Source organism: Equus asinus, unplaced genomic scaffold, assembly GCF_041296235.1.
Source record: "Equus asinus isolate D_3611 breed Donkey unplaced genomic scaffold, EquAss-T2T_v2 contig_89, whole genome shotgun sequence".
Lineage (NCBI taxonomy): Eukaryota > Metazoa > Chordata > Mammalia > Perissodactyla > Equidae > Equus > Equus asinus.
In genome coordinates this window covers 99,657-126,813 of record NW_027225543.1, presented here as the reverse complement: position 1 = coordinate 126,813, position 27,157 = coordinate 99,657, and the positions used below count along the sequence as shown (strand labels likewise).

At 39.3% G+C, this 27,157-nt stretch overlaps 1 protein-coding gene across 2 annotated transcripts in view; it reads right to left on the bottom strand.

The window, feature by feature from the left end:
• Positions 1 to 27,157, bottom strand: part of LOC139044486 (centromere-associated protein E-like) — a 145,188-nt gene that overhangs the window by 21,868 nt on the left and 96,163 nt on the right. Inside the window, exons 3-7 of one of the 2 annotated variants that reach the window (XM_070503918.1) lie at positions 21,178 to 21,284; positions 12,349 to 18,287; positions 7,899 to 7,975; positions 3,366 to 3,470; positions 7 to 225 (exon numbers count right to left, since the gene is read on the bottom strand). In XM_070503918.1, coding sequence (XP_070360019.1) covers positions 7 to 225; positions 3,366 to 3,470; positions 7,899 to 7,901 — 327 coding nt within the window. In that variant the 5' untranslated portion in view covers positions 7,902 to 7,975; positions 12,349 to 18,287; positions 21,178 to 21,284. Of the gene's footprint in view, positions 1 to 6; positions 226 to 3,365; positions 3,474 to 7,898; positions 11,851 to 12,348; positions 18,288 to 21,177; positions 21,285 to 27,157 lie in introns of those variants that run through there. The other variant, XM_070503917.1, reaches the window with a different exon arrangement.

The following is a 27,157-nucleotide window of genomic DNA, read 5'->3' as shown; positions in this document are numbered from 1 at the left end:
TGGTACCTTGAGTTTCTTCATGACTCTGTGGAACTCCATGGAACATCTCTGGTTGGCAGTGAGAAGTTTCTGAATCTGTCTGGTTTGTGGATGTGGAGGTGAGAGGTTTGCTTTTACTCTAATTGAAAGCTCTCTTTGGGTTTCAATTTCCCTCTCCAAGTCAAGACAGAGTCCATTTAAGCACTCATAATGACTATCCATCTCTGTGTATCTCTTCAGAAGCTCCTAAAGGCAGTGAGAATTCATTCAATTTAATAATTCATTCTACTTTAACAATAAGTAGTCCTAGCTCTGGAATTGTAACAAAATCTATGCTTTAACACTTTCTATAGGGCAGAAATAAATTGAGACTTTTGTGTATAAAAAACAAAAAGAAAATGTTATTGTCGATTTTGGATTATAGATATAATTATAATCATTGTGGAAATTTAAGAAGTTTAAACTGTAGGGGAGGAAGATATTTCCTCTACACGCTCTAAGTCCTTCTGGCTGGACAGCGAATTAAATTCACATGAGACAGAATAACAGGAGAAAATTAAACAAAGCTTTATAACATGTATACATGGGAGAGACCCAGGAAAACTGAGCAACTCACCCAAATGGCGGAAGCTCTCACCTTAAATATCATCTTCAGCTAAAGACAAAGGAGGATGTTGTGGGTAGGGGGAGTCAGTATGGGAGGTTACCAGACAAGTACAGTAAACAAGAGTAAGGTTATTATGCAGATTTAAGTCCTTGCCTTGCCGCATTGATAAGAGTTTCTAGAGGCAAGGTCATCCCCCTTCTTCCTGGTACAGAGAGGGAGACATCTTTACAGATGGAGATTTCCCTTACAAATGGAAATGTCTCTTACAAAGGGTAACTTCTACTTTTCAGAGTTTCTCTCATGTCTGCAGTTTTTGAAAGTAACCAGCCCAAAATAATCTTCATGCCAAAGAGATATATCTTGGGGTGGCCAATTCTAATCCTCTATAAAACAGCTATAACAAAGAAAACCAGAAACAACCATTGTTATCATTTTGATACATTTTCTTTTAGTCTTCTAAACATCCATGATTTGAATGAACATTTACAAAGTTGGAAGAGAAATTTGCATGAATTCAATCTAGTATGTATTGTAGCTCAAGGCTGAATGCTAGCTTCTGTTGACAATAGGTGGTGTGAGTGAGCAGATAAAACTGATGAGGATCAAGGATGCCTCAGGGAGAAAAGCCCAAGGCTTCCTGGCCTACATACCAATCTATATCATCCTCACAGAAGCATGGGACATCCTGACCTCATTCAATCTGATTCTTACCCAAAGTTATAAGACCACCTGATAACCAGACTCCACCTGCACTGATACTTTTTTTACCTAATTTTTCCTTTGTCTTGTAAAGAAGCAACTCACATACTTATGCCTTATAAATTTAGCCCTACCCTCAACCCATGTTTGCAGCTCTTCACTGCCCATAGGTCCTGTCCCCATGCTACTCCATGCTACTTCCTGAATAAAAGAGCACTACTGCCAGACCTTGAGAGTCCAAGAAATGTTTCTTTCGACTCCTCAGCTCACTGAGCCAGCATCAAAATGAGTGACAACAAATCACATGACCTACGTTCTATTATCTGCCTAGAATCTGAGATTTCTCACCTTTTATCAGAGTTAGAGTTCAGGTTCTAGCCCTGTCACTTCCTGACTGGGGAAATCCTTGAGCCATTCTCCCAACTACAAAATGAAGACTACAATAATTTCCACAAAGTTTTCTAGGGAATTAAGTAAAATGTTAGATAATATCTATATATAACCTATAAAATACATATAGACACTATAAATTAAGGAAATAAAATTATATTTGTAGAAATGCTTCTATACCCAAGTTTTAAACTTAGACTTGGTTTCAAATCCTAATTTTACCAATTTACCAGCTGTGTGACCTTGGGCAATGACTAAACTTCCTCCTGGGCCTCAATTTCTTTGTTTATAAATGGAACAATAAACTCTGTCTCATGAGTTAAAGCACCCAGTCTAGTGCCTTGTGTATGGCAGACACCCATTAGGCCCAGGCCCAGCAGCTCAACTTTCTAGAGACCAGACAGGTGACAAGCTGGTCAGGGCACAGGTGGAAGAACACTTTACATTCAATCGGGTATTAACATATTTAGTTCAGGGTGCTAAACAATAGAGTAAGGGGCTTCTGACAATAATGAGCTCTCCTTTTAATAATTTAAGGAAAACCTAGATAGATGTTCATTAATCTGGGATGTTGGAGAGGGGATTCTTGCCTTTGGTCTTAGGAGGAATCACCTTATGGTTGGAGCAGCACTGTCTAGTCATTCATTTGTACTTTTAATAAATACATATTGGAGGCTGACTTCTGTCAGGACTGTGCTAAGTGATGCAGCCATAAACAACACACAGAAGTCTTTAGGGATCTTGTGTTCTAATAGGGGTGACAGTAAATCCTGTTGGCTTTACCCTCACTACATGTTCAGAATCCACACACTTCTCACTGCTTCCACTACTACCTCTCTGGGCCAAGCCATCACCATCTTCGCATGATTACTGAAATTAGTCTTTCAAATAGTCTTCCTGCTATCACTTAATTTTCAACACAACAATCAGAGCTATCCCTTTAAAATGTAAGTCAGACCATGTCTCTCTCATGGTCAAAACTCTCCAGTGGATCCACATCTCGTTCAGAGTAAAACCCAAAGTCTTTTAAAAGCCCCACAGCCTGCTTCCTCCTGTTAACTCTGACCTTGTTTCTCATTAGCTTTCCCCCTTGTTGATGTTGCTGGAGCCCACTAGGCAGCTTCTGCTTCAGGAGCTCTGTCCTTGCTGTTCTCCCTGCCTGTTCTGCTCTCCACCAGATACCTGTATGTCTCAACCATTGACTCCTTTCAGGTATCTGCTGAAATACCACCTTTCCAGTGAAGCCTCAAAATCATAAACCCTACTGTTTTTTTTCAAAGATTGGCACCTGAGCTAACATCTGTTGCCAATCTTTTTTCTTCTTCTCCCCAAAGCCTCCCCAGTACATAATTGTATATTCTAGTTGTGAGTGCCTCTGGTTGTGCTATGTGGGATGCTGCCTCAGCGTGGCCTGACAAGCGGTGCCATGTCTGTGCCCAGGAGCTGAACTGGGGAAACCCTGGGCTGCCGAAGCGGGAGCAGAAACTTAACCACTTGGCCCCAGGGCCGGCCCCAAACCCCACTGTTTTGTTTGTGTATGTATGCATGTATGCACACACATATCTGTACTAGATTATGAAGTTTAGAAGAATACTGAGCATTATCTATTCATTCCATAGAGGTGCCTGTGACTCCTCAGGCCTTTGGAAGGGCCCCAATATTTATTTGTAATTTGAACAGGGGCACTTACTTTTATCCTAAAGCACTTTTCTCTCAGGCTTTTTGTAAGGTGCTGTTTTCCATCACATAGCAACATTTTTTCATATTTTAATACCTCTTTGATGTTCTGTTGGTCCTGCTTGGATGGAAAGAAATAAACAAGGCTTCAGCTATAACTCCATTCATATATAATGTCTAATCATTTACTTTTTCAATTACACATTGTACATTATTTCAATAATGGAATCAAATATTATACTTGTAACACAAAAAAATGTAAAAAATGGTCAGAAAATGAATAATAGTATCATGAAGTCTTTTAGTGAGTAACCTCAACTCATTGGGGAAAAAAGTGGGAGAACCACATATTTTTTGGAGACAGAATCTGTTCCTGTAACCTTCATAGCTGCAAATTAGGTTTTAGATTTATCTCTGGTTCCTACTCTTCCAGATCTCTGCATCAGAATAATTATTGCCAACTAAACATGCTAGCACGACTGTCTGTACTGTCCATGGTGCTCCAAGCTCCATTCATATATTCTTCCCAGCACCTTGGACCAGAAAATTCATACCCTGCCTACATTTTGTATTTCTGACTACAAGTACAAAACAAAACATTTTCTCCCATTTGTTTATCTTATTTACTGCAGTACCCAGAAGACTAATGGTTCAATGAATATTTGTTGAATGAATTAAATCTCTTTATAAATTTAGTTAGGGTCCACATAAATATGATTCCCAAGTGTCTGATGTTTCTATTGAGATTGCAAATGATACTGTTTTACACTTTATTCTTTCTTCACTATTGAAATATGAGAATGAAAAAGATTTTTATAGATTTCATAAACTTTCTTATTGATCTGAAGTTTACATTACTTTTTAGAGGATTCAGTTCAATTTCTTTTCCAATATCCATTTATGATAAAAACTCTCAATAAAATGGGTATAGAGGGAAAGTACCTCAACATTACAAAGGCCATATATGACCAACCCACCGCCAACATCACACACAATGGTCAAAAAGTGAAAGCCATTCCTCTGAGAACAGGAACAAGACAAGGGTGCCCACTCTTGCCACTCTTCTTCAACATAGTACTGGGAATTTTAGCCAAACAAGTAAGGCAAGAAAAAGAAATAATAGGTATCCAAAAAGGAAAGGAAGAATTAAAACTGTCACTATTTGTGGTTGACATGATTCTATATACAGAAAACTGTAAAGAATCCAACAAAAAACTATTAGAAATAATCAATGAATACAGTAAAGCTGCAGAGTACAAAATCAACATTCAAAAATCATTTGCGTTTCACTCCATAACGGGGGCCTGCAGTTTGCCAGTTGGGATCCTGGGCGTGGACCTACACACCGCTCATCAGGCCATGCTGTGGTGGCATCCCAAATAGAAGAACTAGAACTATTTACAACTAGGATATACAACTATGTACTGGGGCTTTGGGGAGAAAATAAAAGAGGAAGATTGGCAAAATACGTTATCTCAAGGCCAGTCTTCCTCACACACACAAAATCAGTTGCATTCCTATACACTAGTAATGGACCACCAGAAAGAGAAGTCAAGACTATAATCCCATTTACAACTGCAACAAAAAAGAATAAAATACTTGGAATAAATTTAACCAAGGAGGTGAATGCCATATACTCCAAAAACTATGACATTAATGAAATAACTCAAAGAAGACAAAGAAATGGAAAGATATTCCATTCCCACGCATTGGAAGAATAAACACAGTTAAAATGTCCATATTACCTAAATCAATCTACAGATTGATCTACAGATCAACCTACAGACTTAATGCAAACCCGAATGGAATACCAATGACATTCTTCATGAAAAGAGAAAAAAGAATCTTAAAATTTATATGGAAAAACAAATGACACTGAATAGCCAAAGCAATTCTGAGGGGGGAAAAAAGAAACAATATTTGGATGTATCATGCTCCCTGAACTCAAAATATACTACAAAGCTGTAGTAGTCAAAACAGCATGGTACTGGCATAAAAAACCCGGATATACAGATCAATGGAACAGAATTGAAAGCCCAGAAGTAAAACCACACATCAAGGGACAGCTAATCTTCAACAAAGAAGGCAAGAACACACAATGAAGAAAGGAAAATCTCTTCAATTAATAGTGTTGGGAAAATTGGACAGCCACATGCAAAAGAATGAATGTAGACCATTGTCTCACATGATACACAAAAATTAACTCTAAATTGATTAAAGACTTGAACGTAAGACCTGAAACCATAAAACTCTTAGAAGAAGATATAGGCAGTACAGATTTGATGTAGGTCTTAGTAGTATCTTTCTGAATACCATGTCTCTACAGGCAAGGGAATCAAAAGACAAAATAAAGAAATGGGATTACATCAGACTAAAGAGCTTCTGCAATGCAAAGGAAACCATCAGCAAAACGAAAAGACAACCTACCAATGGGAAGAAAACATTTGCAAATCATACATCTGACAAGGCGTTACTTTCCAAAATATATAAAGAGCTCATACAACTCATTAACAAGAAAAAAGAATAATCCAATAAAAAAATGGGCAGAGGATACGAACAGACATTTTTCAAAGACGATATCCAGATGGCCAACAGGCACACGAAAAGATGTTCGACATCACTAATCATCAGGGAAATGCAAATCAAAACGACAATGAGATATCACCTCAGACCAGTCAAATGGCTATAATTACCAAGACAAAAAATAACAAACGTTGGAGAGGATGTGGAGTAAAGGGAATGCTCATAAACTGGTGGTGGGAATGCAAACCGGTGTGACCACTATGGAAAACAGTATGCAAATTTCTCAAAAACTTAAAAACGGAAATACTGTATGATCCAGCCATTCTGCTACTGGGTATTTATCAAAAGAACATGAAATCACTAATTCAAAAAGATATATGCACCCGTATGCTCACCACAGCATTATTCACAATAGGCAAGATGTGGAAGCAACCTAGGTGCCCATCAAGAGACAAATGGATAAGAAGGTGTTGTATATATATACAATGGAATACTAATCACCCATAAAAACAGACAAACTCCTCCCATGTGAGACAACATGGATGGATCTTGAGCAAAATAAGTCAGACAGAGAAAGAAATACTGTATGATTTCACTCCTATGTGGAATATAAGCAAACACATAAATGAGAATAGATTAGTGGTTACCAGAGGAAAAAGGGATGAGGGAGGATGAAATGGTAAAGCCACATATGTATGGTGATGGATAAAAACTGAATTATTGGTGATGAACACAATGCAGTCTAAAGAGAAACCGAAATATAATGATAGACACTTGAAATGTATACAAGGTTGAAAGCCAATATGATCCAATAAAATAATTATATATATATATAAATACATATATATATACATATATATATATTTAAATACAGACACTGACCACTAAAAATAGGCACATATAGAAAAAGCAAGTTAAAATGGAATTTTAAATAAATATTATTAACCCCAAAGAAGAAAAAAAGAGAAAGGGGAACAAAAGCCAAACGGAAAAAAAGAAAACATATAGTAAAATGGATGACCTAAATCTAACTGTCAATAATTATATTAAATGTAAAAGGATAAAATTCTCCAATTGAAACTTAGAGTTTGTCATAACAGATAGAAAAACAGCATTTAAAAAGAAACTAAAGAATATCTTAAATACTCAAATTCTTTGTTAAATTCTATCATATGTAGTTTCATTATTTTGAAAAATATTTTGAATGGCTGCATAGCACTCTAACTTATGGTATAATAGAATTAATCATGTTTAGATGATTATGATTTTATACATTAAGTTGGACAACATATCTAAGGTCTTTTCTGCTCTTGCTCTCTGTTAATTTAAGACATGATTTTACTCTCTCTTATGGCCACTAGCAATCCGACTTAGTACTTCTGTGGTTCATGAGTTAGAGGATACTAATGTAGGATGATCCAGAATTATATCAAAGTCATTAAAATTCATCGCATCCTAGTCAGCAATAAAATAGTCATATTTATCATTCAGGAATCCCTTACCAAGGACCATGATCCATATATTTTCAAGTCTTAAATCATATTGCTATTCAATTCCAAAAACCTCACAGAGCATTGGATCTCAGCCTCCAGAGATCGTTCATTGCTGGGCTTTATCACGTGTATCTAGAAAACTCACGTCTGTGAGAATGTCAGAGTCTTTCCCTGCTTGGCCAAATGGGATCTCCATCTCTCATGCAACTACAGTCCTGACACGGGAAGCTCAAATCATTTCTTGACAGGACTTAATTTCTTCATTCCTCCATTATAGCTCTTAATATTACTAAGTTGAACATATAGGAGAGAATAATCTGGTCAGTGAATACATAAACACTGGCTAGAAGAGACTCGGCCACATAAGGAGGACTAGGTTATTTGGAACCATTGTTCAGTTCACTGGAATGGGAGGAACTGGGAAGCACATAATAACATGGGGTTCTTTTGGGTAGGAAGCTTCAGAACAATTAATGAAAACATTTACGTCCCACTATTTCAATGAGAAGGAAACACTAACTTACACATACCATGGTTGTGCACCTGCCAAAACGGATCAGTCCTCCTTGGGATTCCTCTACTGGGAAAGAACAAAGAGAATCCAGAGCTGGGAAAGGAAAAAGAGACCATGAGAGCAAGCATAATTTAGGGTTACCATGAGAGGAAGTAACATTTGGCTCCTCCATTCCATTTTGCATAATACCTCTAACTGTACAAACATAACAATATGAAAAAATTAGAAGGACTGTAGATAAACCCAAACTCTTCCCCTAATGCCCAGGAAACCCAAACACTTCAGCAGACAGTTTTCTGGACAGACCTCCACTTTGGGGAAGCTGCTCTGCACCTGAGACTAGGCTGCTCAGCCCAGCCCTGAACAGGTCCTCCTCCCTCCATTCACACCTTCCAGGACTGAAAAGGAGCCACGCCATCCAGGCACACCTAACCTCATGGCCTTGGGGTCAGGTGAGGTTGAAGAGGTTAGAAAAGACATAGAACTGGTCAGGAAATATTCAGTATTCCAATTCCAGAAAAACTGACTGTGATTAAACACATTACAACATATCCACGTAATAAACGTGAAGTCAGGAAAAATATCGTGAACATGGAAAGCATTCCGGAAACACTGTCAGTAGAAAAATCAGGTTATAAAACTATAGGTACAATATGATACCATTTGAAGAACATATGTGTATCTCAATATCAAACGACTGAAAAATCATCAGACTTCAATAGACAGAAAAAATCTAGAAAGTTTTACATTTACATGTTGACAGTGCTTATCTTTTGCCCCTGATGGGGGATTTTGTTTGTTGAGTATATCTTAACTTGCTGATTGAATGTTCATTTGTTAAAATATCTATGCATGTGAAGATTTGTTGTGTGTTAAGTGGAAGCTGTTTTCCAAAATGTGGAAAGTTCATTCTTCTAAACAGAGTTTAGTTGGTCTTGGGGAAATGTACTAAATTTGGGTTGTTTTATTAAATGGTTTTTGTTTCCTTCAGTTACCAGTGACACAATCTCCTCTCAGGTTTCTAGGCATGCTCATTGCTGGATTACTGTCTAGACAGATGGCTGAAGTCCCTGAGTATAGCTAATATGTATTGTTGCTGGTCTCGGGGCTACATCCTTTTGCAAGTTCTCTTCATGGAACCCGTTCCCATCCTGTTAGCCACGTCCTCCAGAAAGCTGCTCAATTATCTTATCCCATCAGTCTCACTCAGCAACCATCATCATCAGAATAAAAAATGTAAAGTAGGAGTTACCATGTGACCCAGCACTTCTGCCCTTAGGTATATACTGAAGAGAATGGAAATATGCATTCACACAAAAACTAGTACACAAATGTTCACATTTGTCACAGCCAAAAAGTGGAAGCAATACAAATGTCCATCAACAGATGGATGAAGAAAATGCCATTTATGGATATAAGGGAATATTACGCAGCCAGAAAAATAAGGCTATTTTGATACCGACTCCTCATGGATGACCTTGAGGACACTGCACTAAGTAAAATGAGCTAGTCACGAAAGTATAAATTTTGCACGATTGCTCTACTATGAGGGTCCTAGAGAAGTCAAATTCATAGACACAGAAAGGAGAACAGTGGTTGCCAGGACTGGGAGGAGAGGGGAATGGGGAGTTAGTGTTTAATGGGACAGAGTTTCAGTCGAAGATGAAAAAGTCCTGGAAGTGGGTGGTGCTGATGGTTGTACAACAGTGTGAATGTACTTACTGTCACAGAACTGTACACTGAAAAGTGGTTAAAATAGCAAATGTAATGCCGTGTATACTTTCCAAAATAAAGTAAAAGAATGATGTGCTTATCTACCACATGGACGAACTTTGAAAACCTCAGGCTAAGTGAAAGGAGCTAGACATAAAAGGACACATACTGCATGATTCCATGTAGACTGAATTTCAAGACTCAGCAAATCCATGGAGACAGACGACGTGTTAGTGGTTTCCAGAGTATGGGAGGACGAGGGATAGGAAGTGACAGCTGACAAGGACAGGGTTTCTTACTAAGGTGATCAAATATTTTGGAATTAGATAGTGGTACTGATTTGTACAACCTTGTGAATATAGTAAAAAGTTTTCTTTTGAGTACACTTTTACAAGGTGAATTTGGGGCTGGCCCAGTGGCGTAGTGGTCAAGTTCAGCACATTTTGCTTTGGTGGCCCGGGTTCACAGGTTTGGGTCCCAGGCATGGACCTACACCACTCATCATGCCATGCTGTGGTGGCACCCCACATACACAACAGAGGAAGACGGGCACAGATGTTAGCTCGGGGCCACTCTTCCTCAAGCAAAAAGAGGAAGATTAGCCACAGGTGTTAGCACAGGGCCAAACTACCTCACCAAAAAAAAAAAGGGGGGGGAATTTTATGATCATGTATATATCTCAACTGAAAAAGTAAGGTAAAAATTTACAACATAAATTCCTTACCATCATGGTGCTCTCATAGGTCATCATAGTTTGATCGCAACCCGACAGTGGTGGCTGCAGTCAGAATGACATCACTGCCTTATCAAACACCAAGTCACATTATCTGAATCTCCCTAGTGGCCTTCAATGCATCTATTCCTATTCAGGGTTTACTTTACCTACCAGAAGGAACATAAGAGTATCAACAGTGTCATTTGAGTCTTTTTATCACCCCAAATACTAAGATGGCATGGTCTGGCATATGATAAGCATTTACTAAAAATCTGATTATTTTACCCCAAATTCTAGTTCTAGACATTTCTTAAGAAAATATTGAGATAAAGAAATGCATGTACGAGTATCTTCAATACAGAGTTTTTGACAGCCAAAAACTAGAAACACAAAAATCTAACAGGGAACAGGTTAATTAATTTGGTTCTGCTGTGTGATGGCATGTACAGGATTATTAATCAGGATGATACTGGTCCCAGTGTAAAGTACACACTCATAACCGGGGAATGGTATCCAGTTGAAACTTAAGACATAGATTCTGTTCTCAGATTTTCTAAATGTAACTGCTCTTAGAGTTCATGACATTTTAGTGTCTTGGGTTTTTCATCAGTAAAGGCAAGAGTACGAAGATCACTTACTTAGCATGAATATGTTGGAGAAATATGATCTACATTAAAACTTAGTAATATGTTGTAATCCCATATAAATATAAATATGTTAGCTATTTTTATTGAAGAACATTGCATGTCCCCTAATTGGGTATTATAAAAGAAACGATTCTCCTTCCTAGAGTAAAATTGTGCTTATCAGCCCTGCTCTGATAATGCTCACAAAAATAATGGGCAAAATTAGATCTTTTGCTTGAGAATGCATTTTTAATTCATACATCAAGAGTTTCTAGAAAAGAGGAGGAGGAAATTTCCCTCCCGCCGAAATGCAGCAGAAACAAAGAGACATTTGTGAATCACAACCTGCGCAAAGAAGCTGATGTGATCAAGCGTCTCATAAAGTGAGAACATCAGTAAGACTCTCAGTGCCCTGAAGCAGCAACAAAAGGCATGTGGGTAAATAAAACGATTCCTTATTTTCTTGTATTTCAATCAGTATTTGGAAATCTTTTTGGGAAGACAACTAAAAATCAGATATTATTGCAAAGTTTTGTTAAATTTTTCTTATATCAATAATTTAAAATCAGTGAATTTATGAAAGAAAGAAACAACTATCCTCAATGTTGATTTTTGCATGAAAACAATTCTTTCCCCTCCCCAAGGTTCTTCTTTGGGGGATGGCAGGACTGAGGAGGAAGTCACCAGGCACCAGGCTGTTCTTGGGGCACAGAATGACTCTCTTACACGACACTCTCCAGGTCCACACCCGCCCTGCTCATACACATAAACAGATGGAAAAGACGACAGAGCCTGGACTACGGGTATAGGTTTACAGCACGTTCCTGGGGTCCGAGCTCTGGGAACCCCGAGGCTCTGAGACAGTAGCTGCCCCTCAGAGCTCCCAAGTAGAGAACTCCCCAGGCTTTCCCAAACTAACCTCGGTGCCCCCTGGCTGGAAATCTTTCTTTAGGGCTCAATGTCCTACTTCCCTCTTGCAGCCAAGTGGCTGTGAGGAGAGAAGAGGAGGAAGCGCCAGGCAGCCCAGAGCCACCAGACAGTGACGCCACAGAGCCACAGCCATCACACCTGCACAGGTAAAGGACATGCAACCAAATCCCCGTCACCCCAGCACAGCCACGCACCTGTCACAGCCTCGCAGCCACACCCACGGCACGGAGGCGCATCCCACCACTCACTCGCGTCTCTCACACACACCCCGCCACACGCTGCCCGTCTGTCCCCACAGACACACACCGTCCTCTGCCGTTCATGCCCGAGAGTCCCCTGAGGACTGGCGTCCTTACTACGGGCCTCCACCCTGTGAGCGCTTCTGCCGCCACCCCACCTGGTTCACGTCGGGCTCCGAATTGACTCGCTTCACAGGATTCCCGCATCCTGTGCTAACACATCCACAAATGAGCTCAACTCACCTTGCAAAGTGGGAGAAGCGCGCGAAAACGGAATGGAAGCCAAAGATCTGGCGTGACCGCTGCCCTCTGGGAAGTGTCGCTCCAACCTGAACCTCTCTGGGCGCGGCGGCTCGTCAGACAGGCCGCCGAAGCGCGGAAGTCCCGGTGGAACTGCAGCGGCGAGAACCGCCCGGAGCCCGGCCCCGGAGCGCGCGATGCGAGGGCACGTGCACGGGCAAACGCCGCTGCGCCCAGGAGGCCGAGCAGGGCAGCCCGGCGCTGGTTCTGAGCCTCTGGCCTGTGCACGCAGAGTCGCACTGGAGTGTCGGGGGGCGGCCCCTGGGGCGCGAGCGCAAGGCGGGTGTGAGCTCTGAGGGCGGGGCCCCGGGCGAGTCCCCTCAGGCGGCTGCAGCCTGGCGAAAGCATATGCGGAACCTAACTCCTGATACCGCCGGGGGCGGGCTGGTTTATTCAGAAAGCCTGTTAGCTGCGTTTAAACGGTGTGTAGGAGTGAAGTAACACATGTTTACTTAATTCTCTAGGCTAAGCTATAATAATAAAAATGGAATGAATATTTAATTGTAAAGGTGCTGTGGTGAATATTTTGTATATACTTTGCAATATTGATTTAGGGACAGATTTTCCAAGCATACCCAAAGAGAGGAATCTTAGTAAAATTCTAAGAGTTCACTGGATAATTATTGTAATCATCCTAATCACTTGAATGCAAATCAATTAATAAAAGTAAATCCTAGACAAAGATTTGATAGATTTATTTTAACAAATATAATGAGACTGCATTACAGCCCGCTGAATTAGAATCTCTGGAAAGCTTTTGTTTATGTCTGTGGAGGATTTTGACACAGCCAATGCATGGACTAAGATTTGAGAGTCAGTGCCTAATAACAAGTATAATAATGCAAATAATAACTAATGTATACTTAATCCATGCCATGAGCCATGCACCAGGCCAAGCACTTCAGATTATCTCCTTTAACATTCATAACAACCCAATGGTGTAGGTACTGTTACTATTCCTGTTTTATATGTGAGGGAATGGACGTTTAGAGGGGTCAAGTTACCTGCTTAAGGTCACATGGTAGGACTTGAGCTCATGAAACAGACAAACAGCTTTTCAGCCTCTAGCTGTAACCATCAATTATATACAGAGGGCCAAGGAACATGTTAAATGGCACCATGGGGATTCAATCAGAAAACTCCAGAATGTGGGAAATTCCATGACATAAATGACTTGGGTTTTTTTTGACAATCAAAATGGATGAAACAGAGAGGGAAGAGAGACTTGTAGATCAGCACTGTCCTATAACACTTTGTGCAATCGTGGAAATGTTCCGTATCTGCACTATCCATGCGACTATTTGGCACTTGAAATGTGGCTGTTGCAATGGAGGAACTGAATTTTTAATTTTATTTAATTTGAATTAATTTGTGTTTAAATTTAAATGGATACATGTGGCTAGTAGCTGCCATGTTGAACAGTGCAGTTATAGATCAGACTAAAGAGACAGGTCAGTCAAATGCTATGTGTAGACCTTATTTAAATCCTGAGTCAAACAAAATAATTCTAAAAAGATTTTATGAGACAACTGGGAAATGGCCACTGACTAGGTATGTGTTAAAATTTTTAAGTAGCATAATGGCTTTATAGTTAGGCTTTTAAAAAAGAGACTTTACCTTTTAGAGATACACACTAAAATATGTAAGCATGGGGATGATATGACATCTGGAACTTGCTGTATAAGATTCCTTTGGGGGCAAGAGAGAGTACTGGTTGGAGTATAGATGAACATCACTGACCGTGAATGGATGATTGTTGAAGCTGGGTGATGGGCACATGAGGGTACAACTGTCTTCTCTCAACCTTAGAATAGGTTTGAAATTTTCAACAATTAAAAATGTAAAAAGATATTTGCGTAGTGCTTTTCCATGTATTATCTCATTTAATCATCAGAACTTAGGAAGCAACTGGAACGACTGTTTACAGATGGAGAATCCGAGGCTCAGAGAGATTAGGTAACGTGCCTGAGGTCACACAGCTAGTTGAAGGCCTAGACTCAAATCCAAGCAATCTACCTCCAAATGTTGTGATTCCATCTCCTCATACTCTGTGTGACAACCTGTGTCATTGTCACGGGTTGCTTAACGGTGAATGAAGCAGGAAGGGTGAGGGAAACAGAGTAAACACCATGGCTCTCATTCAGAATGATGGCTCTGCAGCACGTGCTCCTCTAATTAGGAAGAGATGACCGTCAGCCACCAGCTGCATGAGCTGATTAGTGAGCACAGAGAGAGAATGCTGCTGAACAGGATTAATTTGTAAGTTCCAGCTGTGAAAGAGGCTTTATTAACCTTTTTCTATATACCACCAATGATGATAATAAAAGCCATTTAAGACATTAAGTCCATTGATTGCAATTGCTCTTCTCAGGACTCAAAGGTTATATTATGCTCCTTTTCCTTCAAAATATAGTCAATATGTGCTGAGGAAAATTTTCTCAGGGTAGTATCTGAAACAAAAGACAAGTAACTTGTATTTGATCTTGTTAATGCATCTATTCTCAAATTAAATGATTTTGGTCTTTAATTTCTTATACCTTCCTCAAAGGCCTTGGTTCCTATCGGCATATGATGACACGTTAACGTTTCCTACATAAAAGATTTCACAGCAGAGGCACAGCTCGGCCAATGCTTTTAGGCAATATTTTCACTCCTTGACAATTATGATACAGTGAAGTATCTTTCTTAAGCTAATAAATTAACCACTTAGTATCTGTGGGAACTACAAACAAGAGAGATGAATATACTAATTATTACCCTTCGTATCCGGACCTTTGTCTAGGCTTCACTGCTTACTGGTTGTAGCCTATGATAGTAGTCACTCAGCACTTGAGTGAAGAGTCACATGTAGCTTCATCTCTAAAAATATTTGCAAATATTTGCCTGGATCTGTTGGAATGTAATAAAAGGGACAAAAAAATAATGGCCTAATAATGACAGGATGCAGGAAAAAGGGTTATGAATTGAATCTTGAAGCAATTAAACTGTGTCCCGTAGAATTTTATTCCTGGGCTGAGAGTAACGGCCTTGAAGCACTGAGCCTTCTTGCTCAGAACAACTGCCTGCTTCCCAAGCAGCTGCTCTGAATCCAACATCTCCATCATCTCAAGCAGCCGTCACTCCCTCCTCAGGTCTGAGCTGACCCATCTCACCTGAGAGCTGGAGTTGCAGGAAGGCACGAGGCAGGAATTGGAGTCAGAAGGCAAATGGCAAGCGCAGATTTATGGAATGGTGAGTTCCAATAATTAAGTAACCAAAATGTCATACAGAAATGAGATGTGCCACACAAATTGTAACCATGAGTGCCTTAGAGTTTGCTGAGGACAGAATAGGATTACGAAGACTTTACCCTAATGGTCTAAGAAGGCTTTGAAAACTACGGATGTCTTTCCACGTGCTTTGAGTCAAGACTTGTTTTCTTCACGTTCTTATTAAAAAATCCACCTCTAGCCAAAAGGGTTTAAAGACATTACCGCCTTCTAAAGATCATGAAAATTGAAAATCAAAATGACTTTGCTTATGTAGGATCCAAACTTTTCTGAAGTATTTGAGTTCTCTTCAAAGGAAATTTCACACATAATTTGGAGGAATGCACGTGTTGAGGTAAAGATTCTTTTAGGGACATTTAGATGGTGAAAGAAAGTAAGCCCTACCCTCACCCCCACAGATAGTGCAATAAACCATTATTAGATCTTATACTGTTATTAAATAATATGTTTTACAAAAAAGATTGAACACATAAAATAAGAACATACCTCTGATTGTTCCAGAAGTAAAAATATCATCATTTTGTGTCAAAAAGCTCTTCCTGATTGACCACACCTGCTATGTTCCTTGTTCACTGTGTAGTTTATTGCTTATTTCTACAGGCCGGCTCTGCAGATGTCACGTCTGGTTATGCAACAGGTTTGGAGTTTTAGTTTATTTTTGGCTGGGATGGCGTGACAAAGTTTAATGTCTTGCATAAGCTTAACATTTCAAAAATTTTTAGCCTGAACTTTGTTACATCTAGGACTTTCCTGAAACTTTGACCTGATAATGAGGAGAAAGTGAACATTATTCAAAAGATGTAGGACAAGGAAGATAGGGAGAAAGGAGCATCAGTACTGAACCCTCCAGATCAATCTTCGCCCTCGACCTGATACAGTTATCAATGCTGCATTAGACAACCCGGCTCTGGGCAGTGAGCAGAAGCCTTTCAACGAAGACGTCTGGCTACTACATACAGTGTTTAGCATGGTTTCCCAATTGAAGGTTTCTGAATTTAATTTAACCTCACCGTTAGCCTCCCTTAATATCTGGCAGGCAAAGTGTTGCACAGTCTGGATAGAATCCTGCTGCAGGATTACCAGATTTCTGGACTATTAGTACTATTCTCTTTTAATGTCATCGTTGTGAAACAAAATGAACAACCTGAAAACTATATTTGCAAGTTAAGCTGCAGTAACCATTTACTGCCAAAACTAAACGTGACCAAAAACCTCTAAACATGACAAAACACACGCACACCACCCTACACCACACACACACACACACACACACACACACACACACACACACGGGCCAGGAGCCATAAGGCAATAGTTTGATAAATTATACTACTATCAAAATCATACAACTCCCAAACACAGAGGATACACACAAGAGACAGAAAGGATGTGGGTAAGAGGAATCCTCACTTAGTACTAGGGAAAAGTATGAACTCTAGGAGACAACCACGCTGAAGAACACTTTACAATAGCCAGTAAGGAGGGTGCAGGACTCACAAACCAACAGCCTCCCTTGTAGACAGACACACTAGGGAAATCCTTGGACACGTGCACAAGGAGATATGTCAATGCAGCATTGTTTTTACTAAAGGAAAAAGGAATAATCTAAATGTTTATTAATTTTAAAATAGAAAAATATATTCATAAAAGGGACTACTATTCGGTAGTTAAAAGGAATAATCTCAATCTATATGCATCCACATGGATAAATTTTGAAGTCATAGTGAATAACCATGCTGAATTGCAGAATGATATGCACAGTCTGGTGCAATTTATAGAAACTTTATAATTTTAAAAAATTATATATATACATTTTTTAAAGAAACAGATCTGTGAAAAAGTATAAAACCATGGGAGTGTATTGTTTAAGGTGTTGTCAAAATCACAGGTGACTCCCTTGTTTAGGCCAAGCCCAATTTGGGTTCTTTTAAAAATAAGCAATGAGGTAGAAGTTTCAGAATATCCAAAGACTAGAGAGTATTCAGAAGTTTCTTTTACCGTCCTTTAATTCTTTCTGCAAAAACGTTCAGACATGAGCACATTGGTTCCATCAGCCTCCTCAGGAAATGTCTTCATTTTTCATGTGCCCGAGCAGATAGGAACGCCCCAGGCCCCCTGCCTGCAACCTTTCATAGAGGCAGACGTTAGAGCTTTGACCCCAGCTAAAATCTGCTCCAAAGTGGGCAGAAAGAGGTATTATGGCCTTTTTCAAATGAACCTCTCCTAGGGTCAAAATAAATTATTGTATAATATATAATATATCCAATCGCAACTCAACGACCTCCTTTGAGGCAAGTTTGACGGGCAGATTCTTCTCTGTTCTTTATTAGCAACATCAGTCAGAAGGTGGCACAGTTTGTGAACAGCTTCTCACGGGAACTTTGCGAGCCTCACTGTTGCAACGATGTGAACCTGGTCTCTCTTGGAAAGATGCTTGCAGATCCCGGGAAGGCTTACTTGAGAACAACTGTCCACAGACAATTCATTATTGCTGTCTTTTTTTCTTCTAAAAGACACAGGAAAATATTTAAACCTTTGGTGCATGTGAGGGGGTTTTCAGGTGTACAAAGGGTCTCCACAAATGATGCACGTCACCTTCGAGGTGGTGGTCACCTGTGGGGAGACGTGGAGAAGAACGGCATCAGTGAGAGTGGAAGAGAAGCTTCAGCTGTACCTGTAACATTTTATTCTTTAAAAAACAAAGGTGAAGCAAATATTGCAAAATCACGGTAACATTTTAAAACTGGATGGTGGACATATAGGTGCTATTATATAATTCTCTCCTGCTTTCTGTACACTTGAAATGTTATACTTAAAAAAATGATAAAGAAACAAAGCAATGCTGAAGGGTGAACAACAAACTTGGAAAAATATATTCAGAACATGTATGGGTGTGGGCCCTGTGGCCGAGAGGTTAAGTTCATGTGCTCATCTTTGGCAGGCTGGGGTTTGCTGGTTCGGATCCTGGGTGTGGACCTACACACTGCCCACCAGGCCATGCTGCGGTAGCATCCCACATAGAAGAACTAGAATGACTTGGAACTAGGATATACAATTACGTACTGGGGCTTTGGGGAGAAAAAAAATACAGGAAAATTGGTAACAGGTGTTAGCTTAGGGCCACTCTTGCTCACCAAAAAAAAAGGAAAAGCATACTTAAAAAAAAAAGGAACATGTATGAGAAAAGGGTCTATTTTCCTGATATGTAAAGACAAATCAATAAGGACAAGATAAATGACCCAAGAGAAAAATCTGTGGAGGATATGAATGGGGAATTTATAGAAAAATAGCTAATGAATTTATAAAATATATAGCCTAAATATATATGAATCTCTCTCCATGTGTGTCTATGTGTGTGTATACACTCATCAAACAAATGCAAATTGAGAAAACAATACTGCTTTTCACTATCATATTGGCAAAATTTCTTATATTTGGCAAAACACAGTGTTACTAATGGTGGAGAAGAAACATTCTCATGTGTTTTTGAGAAGACTGTATTGGTATAATCATTCTGGAAGGCAACATTTTTTACATTCCCTTTGAAAGACCAATTCCATTTCTAGGGTTTTTTCCCTTTGGATATAATTGCATGAATGCACACAGATATATGTATAAAGGTATTGTTTATCATAGTAAAAAATTGAAGAGAAAATAAATTTTCACCAGTGGAAGACAGATCAAATTGATGATGATACATCCAATTGCCGAATAGTCTGTATCAACAAATGAAGATCTCCACAATACAACATAAGTTTAGAATGAGCAAGTGGTGGAACCATGTATACAATACAATTCGATTTGCATGAAAGGCATGCGTTATACATACGTGTGCACCCAAATGTCTGAACGCAGCATCACAGTGATTACCTCCGGGGCATGAAACTGGAGGTTGGGAACAGGCAAGAAACCTTTTCTTTCCTCTTAGACTTTTATTGCATCAGTTAGGACTTTATGCTGCAAATGACGGAAAACGGAAACTCAACCTGCTCTAAGAAGTGGGTGGATTTGTTGGCTTAATGTAACTGAAAAATCTGGGGGGAGTTTCAGTTCATCTTGAATCACGGCTCTGCAATGTCACCAGGATGCTTTTCCTGGGTCATGACTTCATCTTTTGCGTATGTGAATGGTGTCCTCTAGGGGTGTGTACCTGATGGCCCTGATCATCTGGATAGCTCCCCTATCCATTACCAAAGGCAGGGGGGAATGCTTCCCTTTTCCAGAAGCCTCTACTTACTGGCTCTCAAGGGTTCATCAGTTCTAATTGGATTGTATACCAATCTTTGAATCAAACATCATCAATCGTGGCAACGGGCTTGTGGATCAATTCCAGGCAAACAAATTAACATAAAATGGAGTCTGGATGGTTTCCCAAAAGAAAGAGGGATGCTGGGCAGCAAAGAGCAAATATCCACTATTGCTAGATAATGTTTTCCCAAGGGCATGTAATTATCTGTCTGTCTATCTATCTATCTATCTATCTTTCTATCTATCTATCTATCTATCTATTTTATAGTCCACTAGGGCCTAGACTCTGAGCTCCACAGGAAGGGACTATGTTTGTGTCACTCATTATCTGTCCTTTGGGTCTAAGACGGGTTCCTGGAACATGATAGGTGGTCAGATAATATTTGTAGAATAAAAACAAGATGAAACAACCTACATTGCAACCTGACTCCTAATCACTGTCTACAGATTAAGAAAACTTAGTCACAGAATGAGCATCCTCAAGGCTATCTTTCACAATATTTTCATCCCAAGTGATCAGAAGAGAGGCTGATGTAGTGAGAGAGACACAATTTTTAGGAGAAACACTGATGGCTCTTTTAAACATTTGCTGATACTGCTTTTTGTTGATAGAAATTATTTGATACATTGTGTGAATTCATTACTCCTGAACTATTGCAATAATGGTTGAACTCAGCTAATTCACTTACTCTATTGTTCAAATAGCTTAGGGTCAGGCTAATTTAAGACTTTTCTTCTTCTTTCTCTTCCCTTTCCTTGGCCCTCCTTTGAGTACTCCCCTCACCGGGCCACCGAGAACTGCTTCTGCCTGTGCAGCTTGCCACATATTTACGGTTGCCAGATAAAATACAGGATGCTCAGTAATGTGTGAATTTCAGATAAACAGCGCATTATTTTTCAGTACGTGTATGTCCCAGATATTGCATGGGACCAGATATTACATGGGGTATGCTTATCTAAAAGATTATTCATTGTTTATCAGAGTTCACATGTAACTGAGCATCCAGTGTTTTTATTTGCTGTAATTTCTTATTTTTATTTGCTAAATCTGGCAACTCTACACATAATGCCGGCTACCTGCAACTACTTTCAGTTTCCCAAAGGGTAAACCCCTGGGCTTTCTGGACCATGAAATAGCTGATTATTGGATTTTTACTTGTTAGTATGGCTCTTTTATACTTAAAGAGCAATCCTAAAGTAAACCCGTGTGTAACCACCCCCCAGGTGAAGAAACATAGCAGAACGATGCCAGTACCTTAGCGCCATCTGTGGTTCTTTCCTATATCAGCATCCTCCTCCCTCCCTTGAGGGGTAACGACTGGCTTTTTTCATCATTCTCTGGCATCTCTTTAGGTTTGCCACCTGTGTAAGCATGCATAACGATATAGCTCCTTTTGACTACCTTTGATAGCTTCTTTGTGACTTGTTTCTTTCACCCAACCTTGCACTTGTGAGGTTTATCCATGTTTATGAGTGCCGCTGTGCTTCCTTACTTGTCATTGCTGCACAGTGTTCCAAAATGTGATCATACCCATGATTATCCATCCATTGTACTGTTGTGCGGTTGATGGTACAGTTTTAACTTAAGTTGAAAATTTTAGAATGTTTTAAATTTATTGCAGGAAACTAAAATAACTACCATAAAATAGTTTCATACCGTTTAGGGAAATTTCTAATACTTAGTACTCCTCTGAAAATTTCTGTTGCTATATTCAATAATTGGGCAAAGTTTAGAGGCTTATATAAATTGGTTCTCATTTATATTCACAAATTGTTTTTTATTGTGGAATAACAGACATATAGTAAAATGCACAAATCTTAAATATATATCTTGATGAATTTTTACATATGTATATACCTGTGTAACCATCACCCAGATCAAGATCTAGAACGTTTCCAGCATCCTTTTACTATGACTGTCTTGCAGCTCTTTTATTTCCTGTTGCTACCTACAAGATAGCTGTCTGTCTAAATTTTTGGACATGCCCAATACAAGTCTGTATGATGATGGGTTTTGGGCTTTCAGGTGCACCACATGGTGAGTCTGCACAATGCTAAGTGGTTCCTTTAGAGAAGGGCTCAAGCCATTCGATTTCCAAAAGGAAAAGTGATAATACAGATGCTGATGGGGCTAACAAAGTAGATGAACTAATGTTTCTATTAAATAAAAAAATATTTATCTTCCAAAAGGAGGATTTAAGATCAGGCAGATAGTAACATCACATGTCTTTATAGTTAAATTGAACATATAACTCTCTGCTTGTGTATTTATCATATAAAGACAAAACTGACTTATTGCAAATATTATCACCCACTAGCTGTAAAATGCCTTGAACCTGGTGATGTGTAGAAAGTATAAGAATAAAGTTACATGCAAGCAATTTATTCAAAACTTTGAACTTATTGATATATTTTTTATTACTATAATGTATTCTGTATACTGCTCTGTATTCTGACCACAAATTGCTGTGATTCCCCTCAGAATTATGCCACTCTCTAATGGCTACATAACAGCAATGTCTCTTAAAATATACCCAGTGGCACAGTGGTTAAGTTTGCACCCTCCACTTCAGCGGCCCAGGGTTCACCTGTTCGGATCCCGGGTCCAGACAAGGCACCACTTGGCAAGCCATGCTGTGGCAGGCATCCCACATATAAAGTAGAGGAAGATGGGCATGAATGTTAGCTTAGGGCCAGTCTTCCTCAGCAAAAAGAGGGGGATTGGCTCAGGGCTAATCTGCCTAAAAAAAAAAAAAATATATATATATATATATACACTCTGAAATTTATTTATTTATTTATATTTTAATTGCAGTAACATTGGATTATAACATTATATAGCTTTTGGATGTACATCATAATATATTTCGAATTCTGTGTAGATTACATCCTGTTCACCACCCCAAAATTAATTATAGTCCATCCCCTCACATGTCAGCCTAATCACCCCTTTTGCCCTCCCCTCCTTTCCCTATGGCAACCACCAATCCAATCTCCATTGCTATGTGTTTGTTTGTCATTGCTTTTATCTTCTACTTATGAGTGAGGTCATACGGTATTTGACTTTCTCGCTCTGACTAATTTCACTCAGCAGAATACCCTCAAGGACCATCCATGTTGTCAGAAATGGCCATGTTTCATCATTTCTTATGGCTGAGTAGTATTCCATTGTGTATAAATACCACATCTTGTTTATCCATTCATCCCTTGATGGGCACCTAGTTTGCTCCCAAGTCTTGGCTATTGTGTATAATGCTGCAATGAACATAGGGGTGCATGCATCTTTATGCTTTTGTATTTTCAAGTTCTTTGGATAAATACCCTGCAGCAGAATAGCTGGATCATATGGTAGATCTATTCTTAATTTTCTGAGGATACTCCATACTGCTTTCCATAGTGGCTGCACCAGTTTGCACTCCCACCAGCAGTGTACAAGGGTTCCCTTCTCTCCACATACTCTCCAACATTTGTTGTTTCCTGTCTTGTTAATTATAGCCATTCTGACCAGAGGGAGGTGATACCTCATTGTAATTTTGATTTGCATGTCCCTGATAACTAATGATGTTGAGAACATTTTCATATGCCTGTTTGCCATCTGTGTATCTTCTTTAGAGAAATCTCTGTTCAGATCTTTTGCCCATTTTTTAATTGGATTGTTGGTTTTCTTGTTGAGCTGTATGAGTTCTTTGTATATTTTGGATACCAGCCCCTTATCTGGTATATGGTTTGCAAATATCTTCTCAATAAAGGAATACAGTCAAGTCGCAGGAAACAAAATCAATGTACAAAAATTAGTTGCGTTTGTACATACTAACAATGAAGCAGAAGAAAGAGAAATTAAGAATGCAATCCCACTTACAATTGCAATCAAAAGAATAAAATACCTAGGAATAAACTTAACCAAAGAGGTGAAAGATCTGTACACCGAAAACTATAAAACATTGATGAAAGAACCCAAAGAAGACACATAGAAATGGAAAGATATTCCATGCTCTTGGACTTGAAGAATCAACATCATTAAAATGTCCATACTCCTTAAAGCAATCTGTAGATTCAATGCAATCCCTATCAAAGTTCCAACAAAATTTTTCAAAGAAATAGAACAAAGAATCCTAAAATTTACATGGAACAACAAAAGACCCTGAATAGCCAAAGAACACCTGAGAAAAAAGAACAAAGCTGGAGGTATCACACTTCCTGATTTCAAAATATACTACAAAGCTACAGTAACCAAAACAGCATGGTACTGGCACAAAAACAGACACACACATCAAGGGAACAGAATCGAGAGCCCAGAAATAAGCCCACACATTTATGGACAGCTAATATTCGACAAGGGAGCCAAGAGCATACCATGGAGAAAAGAGAGTCTCTTCAATAAATGGTGTTGGGAAAACTGGACAGCCACATGCAAAAGAATGAAAGATCATTCCCTTACACCATGCGCAAAAATCAACTCAAAATGGATTAAAGGCTTGAATGTAAGACCTGAAACCATGAAACTCCTGGAAGAAAACATAGGCAGTACGATCTTTGACGTCGGTCCTAGCAGCATATTTTCAAGTCACACGTCTGTCCGGGCAAGGGAAACTAAAGAAAAAATGAACAAGTGGGACTACATCAGACTAAAAAGCTTCTGCACAGCAAAGGAAACCATGTGAAATTTCTGAATGCTCACTAGAGATACGTTGTTCAGACAGATCTCTCCAGTATTTTACATTTTCAGCATGGGAAGGAAAGAGAACTCAAGCACTGAGAGTTTTAGTGAATCTTAAGGAAAAGTATTCACGTGTTAAATGAAATGATTTTGTGTGCACATGCAATACATGTTGAAGAGGAAGAGAGGGAAGAAGAAAGTGGATGGGCACTGAACAATGTTTTATTTCTATAAATGTGGAGCTTACAATTGAGAATCTCTTGCAGGAAAGATTCCAGGTCAAGATGTACGCTGTGACACATGATTAATCCCCACTCTCTCATCTCCCACTGAAATTCCAACACAGACACTTTTCAAAATCACAGAACTATATCTGTAGAAAACGATTACAGTCTCGTCAGTGTGCCAGAAATTTTGAGGACTACCTGGAAAATAGAAAGCAAATGGGTTGAAATTTCCTGTAAAAATCAAAAGAGAAGAAATTGCATCTCAGGACACCAAAGCCAAGCCAGGTTCTTTCTAGGAAGCCTCAGATAAGCTCTAGGCTCAGCATCAGCGGATTCAAAGGGAGGAGCTGGCTGTGGAGCAACCATCAGTGGAGTTCCCTCAAGATGCTTCCTCGTGAGAGTATTTGGGCCTGAGAGAAAAACCAAAGCCAGACTTGTAGTAATGTCAGAATTTAGACCCAAAAAAGCATTAAAACAAGATACTTTATAATATTAAAGGGGGAATTTGCAATGAAGGTATAAAATCTCTGCACCAAATAACATAGCATCAATATCGATCAAGCAACAACTGTAGGAGATGCAAGGAGAAATAGAAACCCACTAGAGATGGAGCCTTCAGTTCACCTCTCTCGATCTATTTTAGAGCAAGTAGACAAAAGTAAGAAAATAGAAGAAAGTGCAGTAATGTCTTCAAAGGTCTAGGGAAAGACTTTTTGAATTTAGCCTTATTGTTAATTAAGCATCAGGATAAAATGAAGACATCTGGAAATTAAAAAGTTACCATTCAGTCTCCCCACGAGAAAACAATTACTTGAAGTTCTTCAGGCCAAAAATGGGAAACCAAGACATCAGATTGTACATAATGGTGGCAACTAAGTACAACCAGAAAAAATAAAAGAAAAATTTAAGCAGCAAACTTTTAATGTCGTAGCCTTCAGTTTCCTTCTAAATTAGTTCAATCGCAATGTTTGGTTTGCGGTGAATAATACTTATGTAATCTTAATATTGTACATGCCGTGTATTGGTTTTCACTTTTGGGTGTCAAACAATGTCAAAAGCACAGAAGATTTAATAATTATATTACAGAAGAGCAAGTAAATCTCATAAATCTTGGCAATTTAAAGATTACGTGGCAGGGTATCTCAGCCAACAAATTCAAGTGTATAAGAAATATCACTTTATTTTCTACATTTCAGTTTAATTTCCACCTCTGGGAAATATTCTCTTTCTCCCTCTACCTCTCTCATAAGACCTGCTTGATGGGAAATGTAACCACAGACATTCCTGGGCTTTCTCTGCCCTCCTGGGGTCCCACCAAGGTATGCAGTTGCCAAATATTCAGAGAGAAGGGCGCCCCCCAGGCTTCAGTGATCTGCACACCCGGGTAACCGGGAGCCTCCATGAATGACTCTTTGCAGCGCAGCAGATCTCTGCTCCTTTGGGGCTCCACGCGCGGCATGGGAGTCTCAGCTGAGGTTGGAACCCTGTGCTAGGGTCCTGCTTTCCCCAAATAGCTGACACCACTACCTTTTCTGAGGTTTGCCCCTCCTAGGGCTCCACCATGGAGCAGTGTTTGTTTCCCACGTAGCTTCTCAGCACCGCTCCGGCCCTCGCGGACCTCCGACGGGGGAGCCTCTCCTGCCCCTGCTCCTCCAGGGCCCCTGCGTCCTCCTGAACGTCGTGTGCTCCTCGCTGAGCTCAGGTGTGTGGACAAGTAAAACAGGCAAACATTTGACTGGCTAACTCTGCCCTCCTCCCTGCCCTGTGCCTCTCCTGAGGCAATAAAATTCACAGCATGTTACTGCTTGAATGGAAAAATGGAAAAGGGGAAACATGAATTAAGATCACACAGTATTTTTCAGACAATATTAACATAACTGAGAACAATAGGGAGGTAACTAGAGAGAAGAGGAGTAGAAGGGTAGTGTTCTTGCCTTTCATTGTGGATACTGAATCCATAGTAAATTTGATAAATCAAGAATTAAACATTTATATATGCTATTTAGAGTAAATAAGGCAATGACTAGAAAATAAAAATATAAACAATATAATCCAGAGGTGGAAGGGGAGTTAAATCATGATAAATTCTTAGTCCCTCAGAGTGGAATATCAATAGATTCTGTATAAACTTGATAAAACTTGAAGAAATATGATATAAAACTAAACTAAAAACTATTAACAGAGGTGATTTCTGGGAAATGAGTTAGGGCCTAGGGAGAAGAGGAGAAAACTGGGAAGAGGAGGGAGACTTTGTTATTTTCATTTTAAGCTTTTTTATTTTAATTTTTTTAATGATGCAATCCTTTTCTAACAAAAATTAGGTTAGTTAAAAATAAATGACTATTTTAACA